Source organism: Adiantum capillus-veneris, chromosome 16, assembly GCF_014529385.1.
Source record: "Adiantum capillus-veneris isolate H3 chromosome 16, ASM1452938v2, whole genome shotgun sequence".
Lineage (NCBI taxonomy): Eukaryota > Viridiplantae > Streptophyta > Polypodiopsida > Polypodiales > Pteridaceae > Adiantum > Adiantum capillus-veneris.
The window spans coordinates 62,891,034-62,905,145 of NC_140946.1; the positions used below are offsets into that span (position 1 = coordinate 62,891,034).

At 40.7% G+C, this 14,112-nt stretch overlaps 1 protein-coding gene across 1 annotated transcript; it reads left to right on the forward strand.

The window, feature by feature from the left end:
* The first annotated feature begins 4,080 nt into the window (after positions 1 to 4,080).
* Positions 4,081 to 13,723, forward strand: LOC147439165 (protein NUCLEAR FUSION DEFECTIVE 4-like). Its single transcript, XM_086485058.1, has 15 exons — positions 4,081 to 4,265; positions 9,093 to 9,315; positions 9,405 to 9,614; positions 9,697 to 9,741; positions 9,850 to 9,917; positions 10,001 to 10,085; positions 10,178 to 10,342; positions 10,419 to 10,469; positions 10,567 to 10,650; positions 10,737 to 11,023; positions 11,186 to 11,252; positions 11,557 to 11,642; positions 12,381 to 12,484; positions 12,581 to 12,710; positions 13,369 to 13,723. The coding sequence occupies exons 2-15, from the start codon at positions 9,127 to 9,129 to the stop codon at positions 13,622 to 13,624; spliced, it is 1,827 nt and encodes a 608-aa protein (XP_086341184.1). The 5' UTR covers positions 4,081 to 4,265; positions 9,093 to 9,126; the 3' UTR covers positions 13,625 to 13,723.
* The last annotated feature ends 389 nt before the right edge of the window (positions 13,724 to 14,112 follow it).

Here is a 14,112-nt window from a genome sequence, read left to right on the forward strand (position 1 = left end):
ACAACTTTCGTATTAAAAAATTAATTGAGAATATAGCACAAACTTTATAGCTCATCTGTCCCCTCAATCATAGGCACCATGTCATCAATTTCTTCAACATCTGAACATTCCGGATTAATATCTTCCGAGTTCCATTCCATTTCATCATCGGACTTGAGCTCATTTGCAATTGCTTTGTGTGTTTGAAAGTGCCCGAAGCTTTCTTCTGTGGCATGTGTGGCTAACTTTGCTGGCTTATGCAAAAGTCGCATGTTACAAAATACATACACCAAGTCCACAGCTCGTTTAAGACTTAATCGATTTTGTTTTTTAGTATGCACGAAAGCAAATGAAGATCAATTTCTTTCGCAGCTACCACTTGAGGCGGCAACAACCAATACTCTCACAACCACATGTTGAAGCTCCACTTTTTCTCCACTGTACTCTTTCCACCAAACTGGTGCGCTCATCGTCTTGATAGCATCTTTATGCCAAGGATTCCCAAACATTCCTTCTCTACTAGTATATAACATCTCCTGTGTGTATGTCACCGTCCATCCACATTGCCTAATAGTTGGGCACACAATTTATTGAAATCATTGATCACTTCATTGTTTGAAGATTGCTTGTGCATCTGGAACTTGGGATCTAAGACAAACCCTGCTCCATGTAAAGGAGTATGCAGCTGCTCCCATCGTCTTTTGACAAACGACATCATCATGGCTTTCTATTTTTCTGCATAAGATGTACAATCTTTTAACTTGTGAGAGGCTTCATGCATGTACCAGTAAACTCGTCCAAAGATGAGGGTTCTTTGTCTACTAATCATATCAGATGAGTGAAGGGTTCTGTGATAGTAACAATTTTGTCTACATTCTCCAAAAAACAGAAAAGTTTACAAGCTGATAGCATTTGGAAGCAGCACGTTCATACTTGGGATATTTATCAAGCCAAATGTCCCATCTTCTATCTGCCACTGTTTCAACAAGGGCTGCTTTAACCTGCTAGTGTAGAGAAAATGTAATACGGTGTCGCAAAACGGGTCACACAAAAAATCTGTAATTTTTTTGTTGGGGACTTTTTTTCTAAACAAAGCGTAAGAAAATGAATGCTCTCTTATAAACTTCACCAAGTGGTTTGCATCTAGAAGAGTTTGCTTAATAGAAGGAACTTTTCCAAAGTCCTTTAAGAGCAGATTCAAAGTGTGAGCAACACATGGAACCCATGTAATCTCTGGATATTTTACTTCAATTGCTTTTCCATCTGCTTTGTAGTTAGATGCATTATCTGTGACTTGGGTCCCCCTACTATTCTGATCGAATGCTCATATACATCAGCAAGATACCCACTAGTTTTCTCTTTCAGGGATGTGTCGATCGCTTCAAGAAAGACGGAACTTCTTGGACAAATCAACATCACATTAATCAATGGTTTCTTCTGATAATTTGTCCAACCATCTAGAGCGATTGTGTATCCATAATGTGGCACATAATCAAGAGTTGTGCGCTTTAAAATATTCTATGATGTAGTTTTCACTTTATCTAAATATTATGTACACATCTTATTATAATCAGGTACCACGAAACCCTTCTTCGCTGTGCTCATTAAAGCATCTTTGAAGATAGGATTTCGAATGACATTAAAAGGAATTCCACATGCAATAAATGCTTGCGTCCACTTAAGATGGAGTTCAAGCAGCCATTGTTTATCAAACGCTTGATACAAAGTAGGACCACTTGGTGCAGGTTCTTCTCCAGCCCATGCTTCACTTCGGCTTATGCTAGCAGAGCTTGCGGTAGGATTAGAGCTACAAGCCCCAACAAAGGATGAATGACACCCTCCTTGACCTTGAGCAGGGGTCGAGGGAGGGTTTTGATCATTCTCGAGTGTCATCTCCATGTCCCTAACCATAGATGGAGCCATCATTTTGGGACCTCCCTTTTTTTTCCCCCCTCAAGATGTACTCTCTGAGCGCCTACTTGGGAAATTTTGCTTCAATATCTCTTGGGGGGTCTTTGCAAGCTGTCATGTTTCTAGGAATTTTGAACAAATGTTCTTTTATCCTGTGAGCATTTCCACTAAAATTATGGCCGCAGGTCTTACACCTCAATTTTGATGTAGTCTTTCCACTGACCAATTCATCTACGTAGTTCCACTCATATCCTTTCACCATCTTCTTAAGATCTGCAAACTCAAACATGACTAATTACTAAATATACATCTAAAAGCGAACTCTAATACCATTTACATTACTTTATTCGTCAACGTTTTAAAAAATACATAAACTTTCAACCTCTTTAAATTATAAATACCAAAAATTAAACAAAAACTCTAGTGTGAACTTTCACTCTATACCTGAATCATGATAAATAAATCACTTAATCTATCTTAATAACTTCCAAGTGTGAGTAAACTCTATACAAAGCAAGATATCTTAAAAAAACCTACCTAAATTCCCTCCAAGTGTGAGTGTAACTCAACACATGGCAAGCAATCAAAATTCACTACTTATCTAAATCTCTTCTAGGTGTGAGAATACCTCTACACAAAGCAAGAGATTATTATTTAATCTACCTAAATTGTCTGTAGTGTGAGTATTACTCTACACATGACAGACAATCATTAGATAAATCTACCCTAAGTTAGTTCCAAGCGTAAACATAGTTCAACACACAACAAGTAACTTTTAACTTTAACTATCTAACTTAAGTTACTTCTAAGAGTGAACATAGTTCAACACAAAGCAAATAACTACTAACTTTAACTATCTTAAATCACTTCCAAGCGTGAGTTTCCTCTACACAAGGCAAGTAATCACTAACTACTTTACTTAATTTACCTCCAAGTGTAAGATATACTTCACACAGAGCAGATAAAGACTAACTCAAAACTCCAAAGCCTAAATAAAATTACATTTAACTAATTTAAATATATATTCTAAGCTCTAAATTTTTACTAAAAAATTTATATAGCTAAATTCAATTTTTTTTAAAATTTATTTTTTGATGCTGTAAAGCTCTCACCTATAGCTGAGAAGAGGGGGAAGAGAGATCAATGAATGAAGAAAACAGTCCGTTTTCACGATATATATAGGGCTATATTTTGATCGACATTCTAAAAAATTATACGATACGAGGTTTTTGCTGATATGGCACCGAATAATACGGTCGAATAAAGATAGATGTCGTATAATGCGCCCGTTTAAAGCGTATTATACATACATCGTATAACGTACAATGCAACTTAGACTGTAGGAGCTCTGTTTGCAGCGTGATATTTAAGGGAGATAGACGGTATTGTGCTCTTTGGATAGTGCCCATCCAGTCCCAAAATTGTGTAGCCTGCCGGCAACAATTTTCCGCTCACCTTAGGTGGTCCCTATGTGCATTGCAAGTCTCTTAAGAGACTATTGCTTTGGGGGCAAGGGAGGTGGGACTCGGAAATGGGTGTTTCACCACTCTTACCAATTGCTCACCAATGCATGCACATTGCACATTGCACACTCTTAAATTTTGGTGAAACTAACGCGCATGTGCACACACACACACACACACACACACACACACACACACACACACACACACACACACGGTTCTGCCGTGGAGTTTTTTTTGTTTTCGGAGTCGGGTAGGGTACGCCCGGCCGCTCCCCTCATACACCAAAAAAGTATACAAGAAGAACGACCAGGACTATGCACCCAGAAACTGAAGGCAGACGCTTTTGTCACTAGTTTCCTCTGGACTACGAGAGTCCAGAATTATCTCCACTCTTAGGGCCACGACTAATCCCTCGAGAGACCCACTCGCCACTTGGATTTGGGCGTGACAGCGACCAAGTACCTCCGTTCAGAGGCCCAGGTACTGTGGGACTTGCTTCGGTCTTCCTTTTGGAGTTGCCTCCTCTAGGTAACTTATCGCTCACCTCACTAAACTGCCTTTGAAACCCGACGGTTTTCCCCTAGGAAATGCCATACCCGCTTGGAAGGGCGTCGGCTCACATCTGCCGTGGAGTGTGAACAGTGGCTAGTGGCTGTTAAATGACAAGACCAGGTAAGAAAGAGGTGAGTGTTCAAATATTTACCGTTTACCAAACGACTCGCTCCAAAGTTTCCATTCTCCCCTCACTCTCTAGACCTCTCTAGCTCAACTCGCACAGGAGCTGATTCACTACCCGTACGCTTCCTCTTGGCAGAGATCTGCAGTCGACGAGTTCAAATTTGACTTCGTCAGCTTCTTCAATCGAAGCTATGCATCTGGTGCAGTGATCTACTAAGCTTTCACCAACAGGTATGTAGCGCCCCTCTTCTATGGCAGATCCGACTGCCTTGCACGGTTGTGATTGCTGGAAAACAATCAATGCTCTCTCTCTCTCTCTCACACACACACACACACACACACACACACACACAGAAGGTATAATTTCAAGCTTTTATTCCTCCCAAACCGCATACCAACCGACCGCTACGCTTGAACAGTAATGGGTTGATCTTTCCACCTCTCTAGAATGCAAACCCAGTTTTTTTATCTGCTTTTCTTGAATTTATATCTGATGCAAGGCACGATTCATACCTCTTGAGATGTGCTTCTGAGTCTCCAAAGCATTGTTTATGACCTTGTGCTCTGGCACGTATAATTTTGGAGTGCAGTTTGCCTCTTGATGTGTAGAGCAGAGCTTATACATGCTATGTCACGAGTCAACTACGTCTATTGGATACTGCAGCTGAGGAACGCCCCTTCACTTTGGGGGAGAGGCCCAAAGCCTTGCTTTCATGCCCTATTCTCATGAGCTACTTTCAAGGTCTGGTGGATGCAATTCTGGACATGGTTGCTACTTCTGCTTCCTAGCATCAATGCCGATGTTCTCTGTGATAACCAGCATGCAGGGTAGTGTGTGTGCATGGCACTCATTTATTGCATGTATTGCGCAACGAGACCTTGTTTTCTGCCAAGACACGTGATTGACGATTGGGATGGAGCTGATTTATTCCCTTCATAGTCTTGGAAAGGTGCCATATGTCCGCTCAGTGCTGGCTCATACACATGATACATCAGCTCAGCATTTGGGTTTTCATCTTTGAAGGTTACATACTGCTGTGGTTTTCTAAAACCATTTTATTTAAAATTTTTTGTATCTTGATTAGCATTCTCATTGAGTAGCATTCTCACCTCTCATGGTGGAATAAGTGGGACTCGGACTTATTTGGCAGACTGGCAATCCACATCCTTCTTTTTGATTTTGGGAAATCCACAACAATCCACGCTCGATTCTTTGAATAAAAAGTGACTATCCCGTTGATGGAACCATATAACTAGCCTGTACACAATAGAGGGTGGTACTAATTCATTTACCTGTTAATGTTCACACAGAGGATTGAGAGAAGAGAACATAGATGCATCCAGCAACTAGGATGTCATTGCGCACATGAAGACCGACAACCTGTAGGCCCCAAAGACTGGCACCCCTTTCCATATTTCTTTATTCAATTGAAAACCGGCGATCCGAACACTTGACCAAACTCTCATCAGGCCGTTCAAACCTGTCAAGGACTGAAATTGCAGGTTTTTGGCCCAATTTCAGTAGCATAACGTTGCTAGAATATGTAGGTCAAAAGTACAAATCTAGGACGGATTCCCTTGCATTTTGGAAGCTTTCTGGTGGGCTGTAAGTAAATTTCAGCATGCTGCTATTTTCTGTTTTGGTCACTGGGATAGGTGCGCAAACTCCTATATAACCAGCCCGAGGCTTCCCCGAGGCTTCCATGGTGTTAACTTGTAGTTTAGATGCAAAACCCTAAACTTGCATATAAACACAACAAGCCCTAAAACTGTGTTTTGGATCGTTTTGACCGGAGCAAACATGTCTATGCGTGTCCTAGGAGCTCTCACATGCAATGGGACACATCCCCTCTGATTTGGACGAGTTTTCACTCGAGAAAACTCTCCTGTTTTGCAGTTTGCCGCAATAGAACTATGCGCATATGTGGGGGATTAGCAATTCGCTAATCCGGTTCGTGTTCAGAAGGCTCTTGCCTTGGCAAACGCACTTAAAATCCACAACACTATACATAGTCATCTGAGGAGCCCAACCAGTGGGGCATTACTATATGTGTAAGGGGGAGAGATGCATGAGAGTGGAATCATTGCACTACATGAGACAAGGGAGAAGGCAAGCTTTCCATTAAAGCTGTGAACCGAAAAATCCACTCACAAATGTGCAAAAATCAACCTTCTCTCTCTTTTGGGCGCCCCCAAGCTGGCCCTCCGCTTCTTGAAGTGTGAGTTGGTTGGCAGGTGACTCTCCTTCAGCCATGTGTCCACTATGTCCCTTATGGTTCAGTTTCCTAACCCAACTTATAAAGTTGTCAGTGACTTGCCAAGTGGCCCAAATTCCATTCATGTTTTCATACTCATCAGGATTCATTGCTAACTTGCCCAACTAGTTTTGAGCACTAGCTTGTTATTTTTTAGGGCTTTCATAGTGCAACTTATTTCTCACTTTTCCATTCAGAATTTGTAGAAACAAACATCAGAATTGGAATCAGAACGGTCGAAACATTTCTCTTTTAATGGAGATCCGATGATGTTGTGGCGATGGAATTGCTTGCCGTAAACAGCTTAGTACGCTTTACTTAAGGTAAAAATTTAGATTTCTAATGAAACTATAGTTACAACATCTCTTATTATTTCCAAAGAGGAGAGTTACAAGGAGGCAATCCTTTTTCCTTTTTGGATTGGGACACAACACACCCTTTCATTTTAGCCATGGGGAATTTACCTCTATGTAAAGAAGCTCTCTCCTCTCATTCTAAGCTCTTTGGCAAAGAAAGAGACCATGCTTACTCGCTCTATCATGCTCCTGTGAAGAATTGAAGGGTGTAGAAGCTCTCTCTATACACACAACGATGAATTGTTGTCGAATTGATAGCGAAAAAGTGAGTGATTAAAGACTTATTGCCGAATTTTCAATATCACAGGGCTTCATTGCCATGCGTTGAAGACAATAGGTTGTGTGCTCATTGGTAGGCCTTTGAGGGCTCAGACGGGTAAGTCACTTCAGCACTTGTATGTGTGTGCTTGTGAGACCGCATGTACAAGCGATGGGTAACCAAGTACTTGTTTGATCTTGTTTGTTGGTGATTCTTTGTTAAAATATTTATCCTACAAACTTTTAATTCCGGAGGAATGAACATATTCTTGTGAAGGGGCCGGGTCAACGTCGCGTCACTCTCAATCTTCTCTCCCTAACTCTCTAATTTGTCTCGCTCAGTCTCTCAAGTTATCCATATCTATATACATTTGTTATGCTATATCTCTACACACACACACACACATAACGTGGTGGCTAGGCTCATTTAAAGTCATTTAGACCCCTCGCAAGACTTTATAAGTTGGTGGGTACTAGGAATTAAACCAAAAGGAGCAAATTGGACACATGACAGTAGGAGAGCAACTTGCAGATCAACTCTCTCTCTTGAATACCAGGTCTTGAGTTCAACTCTCCTCGTCTGATAGATCTTTAAGGTCTCTTGGGATAGTTTCCTACGACCTTAAAATTCTCTTTTTCTTGTTCTTCTTCTTCTCTCTCCAAAAGCTCATCCAAAGAGGGGACGCCCAAATTTGAGGATGGGGGTTGATTTTTATGAGTGTGCTCCACAATGTGTGTGAGTAGTGGGTGCAAGTGATCACAGCTTTAAGAGAAAGCTTGCCTTCTCCCTTGTCTCATACAGCGCGATGATTTGCTCTCGTGCATCTCTCCCCTCACTTTGCACATACGGTAATGCCCCACTAGTTGGGCTTCGCAGATGACCATGTTTTGCCAAGGCAAAAACCTTATGTACAAGAACCGGATTAGCTAATTGCTAATCCCCTTTAGGTACGCACAGTTCTATCACGAAGGAATGCAAAAACGGAGAGTTATTCGCATGAAAACTCATCTGATTTACAGGGGAATTGTCCCATTCTATGCGAGAGCTTTTGAGACATGCGTAGACGTATTTGATCCACTCAAAATGATTTGAAACAAAAAAATTACAGCCTGCTGTGTTTTTTCTGCAGGTTTAGGGTTTTGCACCTAAATTGCAAGGTCACGCGAGGGGAGCCTCGGGAGGCCTTGGATGCTTGATAGCTTGTACAAGACAATTTAGAGAGATTTCCCGCGAGGAACCTCTTCTAATTCAAAATTTCAAAGGGCAAGTCACCCTACAGGTGCGGGAGCTCGAGGGCTACCCACAAAAGTGATTGGCACGCGAATTGAAGCGCAAAACAGAGAATTACAATTTTTGTAAGTTTAGGGTTTTGGCAAGTTTTGATGCCTACTAGTCCCAGGAGCTTCGAGGAAGCTAGGGAATCACCGAACAGGTATTTTGGTGCATTTTGGAGGCCAAAAACAGAGAAATCAGCATGCTGTAATTTCTTGCCAGATTTTGTGAAGTGCTCTAAAGTGCGTGGAAAGTCACCGTTTACTTAGGATTTTGTCCGTGAAGACTTCTACTGTGGTTATGTTACCGAAATCGGGTTAGAGTAGGGGAATTTCAGCCCGATAAAAGTGGGACAGCTTGTAGAAGTTTACAAGTTTTTCTCAAGTGTAATAAGAATAAAGAAATACTGAAAAGGGCGCTAGTCTTTGGGGCCAGCAGGGTGTCGCTGTCTGCTTGGAAGCGCTCTAACTGCCAAGCTGTGTCTTTGTTTGAAGTGTTAAATTCCATACACAGGTTTATTCGTGAAGTTCCTCCGTGTCATAAAGTTTAACAGTGTAAAGATCGGGTGAAAGCTAACGTCTACCGCCCTACGGGCCGGTTTTAGAGAGGGGGGGCTCAGTAGGCAGGGGGCTGAGTGCGAGAGGAGAAGGATTGGGGGTTGAGAGAGAGAGAGAGAGAGAGAGAGAGAGAGAGAGAGAGAGAGAGAGAGAGAGAGAAATGAAATGAAATGTTATATTAACGTCTTAGGCCAAAGTGACCTATGAGACCAGAAAGTTAGTTACAATGCGGTGTATCTGATGCAAAGTCAGATTAACAAAATAAATTAAACTAGAGGAGAGAGAGAGAGAGAGAGAGAGAGAGAGAGAGAGAGAGATGGATGACATCTTATGTTGAGGTGAACAAGCTGAAACAACAGGCTAAATGTGAGGAAAGGAGCGTGGCAGCTTGAAATGACGTCTTTCGAGGATGTTGCAGAAGATAAAGGAATGCCACCTTCTAAGCCTTCAGAGGTGGAAATAGGTCATCATGCAGGATCATTTACCAAGCTCATTTACACCGATGATTATTCCAACCCTGTAATTAGAGAGTCGTCTAAGATGAACAGATGGATGGGCCTTTCAGCAGCCATGATAATGATGGTGAATTGTCTTGGTTTTCTGAAGCTTTGCTAATTCTCATTTTTTGCAGCTCTATTTGGTGGCTAAATGTTAGCTTTGTGCTTTTTCAGGGATGCAATGGTTTAACCTACACGTATGCTGTGTATAGTGAGTACATTAAGAAGCAACTGCATTATAGTCAAGAGCTGGCGGATGATCTTGGAGCTGCAAAAGATTTCGGTTCCTTTTTTGGCTTAGTGTCAGGGTTATGCTATTTTCTCTTTCCACCTTGGGTGTCTGTCTTGATTGGTGCTCTGATGCATCTCCTTGGTTACAGTGTGGTGAGTGTAGAATTTTTTATCTATTTTCAGCTCCAGAGTATATATAGATTGACTAAAATGTTTTGGTCCATTCCCTTGACAGATCCTCTTTACACTCACGGGAAAAATAAAAACTTCATTTTGGTTTGTGCGTATTAGTTAATGCAATTCTGCCTTGACATGAATGTTTCTGACTTTTCTCATTATCAAATGCTGGCCTGTGGCAACTTATCTTTGTTTTTGCTTGGAAAGGTAGCTCTGCTTTTCCTCTGCCGTGGCGACAGGTGGAGACAATTTTGTTGACACTGCGTGCATAATGATAATGTAGGATTACTGAATTGCTGCTTTTGTCAAGGGCTTGTGGATTAGGTATTAAATCTCATCTCAAGCTGCCTTTGTGTATGCAGTCTAGAGAGCTTTAAGGGCAACAAGGGTACAGCAGTCGGCATCCTCAAGTCGCAACTAGGCTTAAGTGCAGCCATTTTTGTAACTGTAGGCTTCTATACATAAACCCGTGCAGAAATTTTGTTGGTTTCTCCTGGTAGGTGTGTGCCCTTAATGCATTTTGTCATTTACATCTGCAGGTTTATGAGGCTTTTTTGGAGTCAAAAGTAGTGAATTTTCTCTCTCTCATCACGGTTGTTCCAAGTGTAGCATACTGTGGTCTTGCTTTTCTCATTAGACCGTATTCCTGTAGTGAGGAAGAAACGGATCAATCTGATGTCAATCAGCGTTTTAGATTGGTGTCTGTAAGTATTGGGTTTATAGGTCTTGTCTCGATTATTGGGAGTTGCAAGCTCACAAAAGCTCTTGTCACTGGCTCAGATATTTGTGATAATTCTTGGAACCTTTCTTATGGGAGTCATGACTTTACAGGTGATCGACCAGACTATCTTGACAAAGCATTCTCATTGGTAGAATGATGTGACCGTTAGCTGTTGAGATGTTATTAACTTATTTGTTCTCTGTCCAGGAGGCATTTGATCTGAAGGACATGACACAGAAGTTCTTTGCCACCTCAATGCTTCTCATTATGGGTGCTATGTTCGTGGTTCCAGTATGTAGTACCACTTTTTGGAGAACATAAGTTGCTTTCTGTCTTTTACAAGAATATTCACATATTTAAAATTCATGTTTGAGCAGTTAATGGAAAAGCCCTTGGAACGCCTTCGAAGTGCTGTTGCAACTCTGTTTCCTGCTGTATTTGGATTAGACAAGGTTCTCCACCATAAAAGTGTGTCAAAAACTGATTCTGATGAAGAAATGGATGGTGAGGGGGTTCCCTTGAGGCCTTTGCACGAGGGATCATCAGAGCATGGCAATCCTGTTTTAAAGGAAGATGAAGGACCCTTTGCTGAAAGTGGAGTGCAAGAAGATCCAGATACTCTGTTTCCCTCTGTATGGCAGACCCTGCTAGGTATTAATTTCTGGTAAGAAAATATCATCACTAGGCCCATCTTGCAGCTGTTAGAAGATGTGATAGTACTTTTATGAACGATTTTCAACGCTGTAGCTTATTACTTTTTTGACTGATTTTCAAGGTTGTAGCTTCTCTTTTCTTTTCAACATGTCGTAATCTTCGTTCCATGCAGGCTGATCACATTTGTAGTTGCAAGTGGAGCTGGCTCAGGTCTAGCCATTATGAATAACTTTGCACAGGTTTTTGGCTGAACTAGTTCTTCTAGTCTCAAAGGTTTTCTTAGTTTGAAGTGTTGTTACCTTGTCCTACTAAGCATATGTACATTATGTGCTAATTAGTAGAAAGTAACCCAACCAAATGTGAGCTTCTTGTGAGGATTTAATTTGTGCAAGAAGCTCATATGGATGAAAATGACCACAGACTTGTTTTAAGTTTTATTGCGTTTTATCACTTCTGAACGCAAAAGATTTGACTTCAGATTTTTTGAGTTTCAACCTTGTTATTATTTGAAGAGCTTGAAGCAAGGCTGCTTTATGCTTACAGATTGGTAAGGCCGTAAGAAGCGATGCAGCAGATGCCTTTGTGGGGATTATTAGCATATGGAGCTGCTTTGGTCGCCTTGTTTCAGGGTATATGCATGTCTCTCTCCACATACACTTTTTCCTTGAATGTTGTGACGAGTCCAGCAGTTGCTGTTTGCACGAGTTGCGGATGTCACAATATGCTAGGGACTACTGGTTTACTGCTGGACCCTCTCATGGAAATCTTCATTAGCAAAGTTCAGATCCACACAAGAAATATTTTTCCTGTGGCTACTAGGGAAACATGTAGATTTTCTTTGGGAAAATTATCCAAATACCCCTGAAATTTGTGGAAATTCTTAAAATATCCCTTAAATCTCATATTTGGCCAAAAATTCCCAAACTGCCCTTCATTTTTTCCAAATTCGCAAAATACCCCTCATTAACCTCGTAAAACATCTCCAAAGACTTTTTTTTGTTTTTTTTGCAACTCTTCCTAGGAAGAACTGTTCTCCCTTAGTAGAAGATGATAGAACTAGGATTTTAGATGGTATTGTGGGCTCTCAAGATGAAATTGTTCATTATTTTTAGACACAAATGCCTCTATTTGTGAGCTCAGCAGTGAATAGTTTTGTCTTAAGACACTGAAAGGTAGTTCTCTATTGTCAAAAAGACTAGACTATGCAAAAATTGGGGTACTCCATCCAAAAATTGATACATGGGTATATTGGGAATTTCAAGAGGTATTTTAGGAATTTCCGCAAATTTTTTCTTCTCATGGTAATTTTCCGTTTTTTCTTTTCACGGGCCCATGCAAAATGGATGCTCATTTCCATGAATCAACAGGTATGGATCTGATCTGATGTTAAAGGCGGGGTATTCACGGCCTATCTGTCTCCTCATGTCTCAAACAGCCATGTTTATCTGTTGCCTTCTTCTGTCCACAGGATGTAAGCAAATATATGTACAAAGATAAATTTTGATTGATTATTACTGCTCCCAATTTTCAGCCATGAGATGCAAGTGTTGTATGATCTATGTTGCAGCTACTCTCTTTCTTTTCATTGGATCGGCTGCGGTTGGATTGGCATATGGCTCTTACTGGACACTTGCTCCTACAATAATTGCAGAAGTTTTTGGCTTGAGACAAGTGGCTACCCTTTACAAACTTCTTGGGTATGTGGTCACTAAACTTTCATTCTTTTTCATTTCCTCTAGGCTACTTTTGAAGTGCAGTCTCGGGGTGGGTTCAATAGCAGAAATTTTTCAAGGAATTGCAGCCATGGCTTTAGATCCTGCCCCCTCCTAATTTCTGACACTATATTTGGCTTGTGCTAGGGGATATTTTTTAGAGATCATGGAATGCATCTTTATGATGGATCTTAGTAAGCTATCAGATGCATATTGATATATGTAGTTTATCACGTTTTTTATTCACAGAGGGGTATCATTAAAGGAATTTCCTCTCCACTTTTGGCGCAAAGTTATGTAACTTTTTTCGGAGCACATGTGTGCGGCACTGTGAACCCAACCTTAACTGAAAAAGGATGCAAATCTAGAAATAATAGAAATAAGGGAAAATTGATCAAAATACCCCTGAAAAATTTGGGGAAATCATTCCTCAAACTCAAAAAATTCTCGTGTCAATTTTTGTATGATTGCTCCAAAATTCCCCTCAAAATAAATTTAAAATAATACCTTTTGCAGATAAACCTCTTAGACCTTGCCAAGTGGTTTTTCAGTTCATGCTTGATGAAGTAGCAGCTACTCTGATATGCTTGGATGGTTTCTTTGTTTTGATATTTTCTTTAAACTTTATGTATAATTTGTGCAGATTAGGCCCAACTATCTGTTCATACATTCTCTCAGCAAAGGTCATGGGTTATCTTTATGATAAAGAGAGTTTATACTATCAGAAGCAACATGCCGAGGTTGCCGAGGAAAATTCCTGCTATGGCAGACGATGCTTCGAGTTTGGGTTGCTCTCTTTGGCATCTGTGTGTTTTGTGGGTGTTGTTGCATGCTTCTGGTTCGCATATCGGACCAAGAAAATCTATTCAAGACTTGGGCATGTACATTCTGCAAATTGAAAGTGAGAAGCATGTCATGCATATATCTTGATGGTACATTGGGACTCTGCAAATTCTTTTTATTATTTTCTTTCTTCTTGGGAATTTGGGGTTCTAACCTAGGCATCTCGGACATGTGTGTATAGTCGCAGGGACGGACAGATGCATGCTTTTTGCTGGGAGCCTATGTTTGTGACTCAAGTAAGCAAAGAGGAATTAGTGTTTAGAGGCATGGAACCCAAGAGACCCACTTTGGTCGAGAAAAGGTAGGTTGGCTTTAGTGCAAAAGTCCTGCAAACTTGGAAACTTGTGTTAATATTTAAAAACCTTCTAAATTTAATGCTAGCGATTCCCCTTCTGATTAAACATCCCAAGGGATAGGTATCACTCAAGCAATGAACAATGTGCTTAATTGCCAATGATTATTTTTATAATAAACACTATTAGGACCCCCCAATCTCAGAAAAATAAAAATCTTTTCAAAAAATATTAAAATGCATAAGTAAAAC

Coding starts and splice junctions, on each gene's coding strand:
- LOC147439165 (XM_086485058.1), top strand. CDS start 9,127: ATGACGTCTTTCGAGGATGTTGCAGAAGATAAAGGAATGCCACCTTCT. Junction 9,615..9,696: donor ATCTCCTTGGTTACAGTGTG/GTGAGTGTAGAA, acceptor TTCCCTTGACAG/ATCCTCTTTACACTCACGGG. Junction 10,470..10,566: donor TGGGAGTCATGACTTTACAG/GTGATCGACCAG, acceptor TTCTCTGTCCAG/GAGGCATTTGATCTGAAGGA.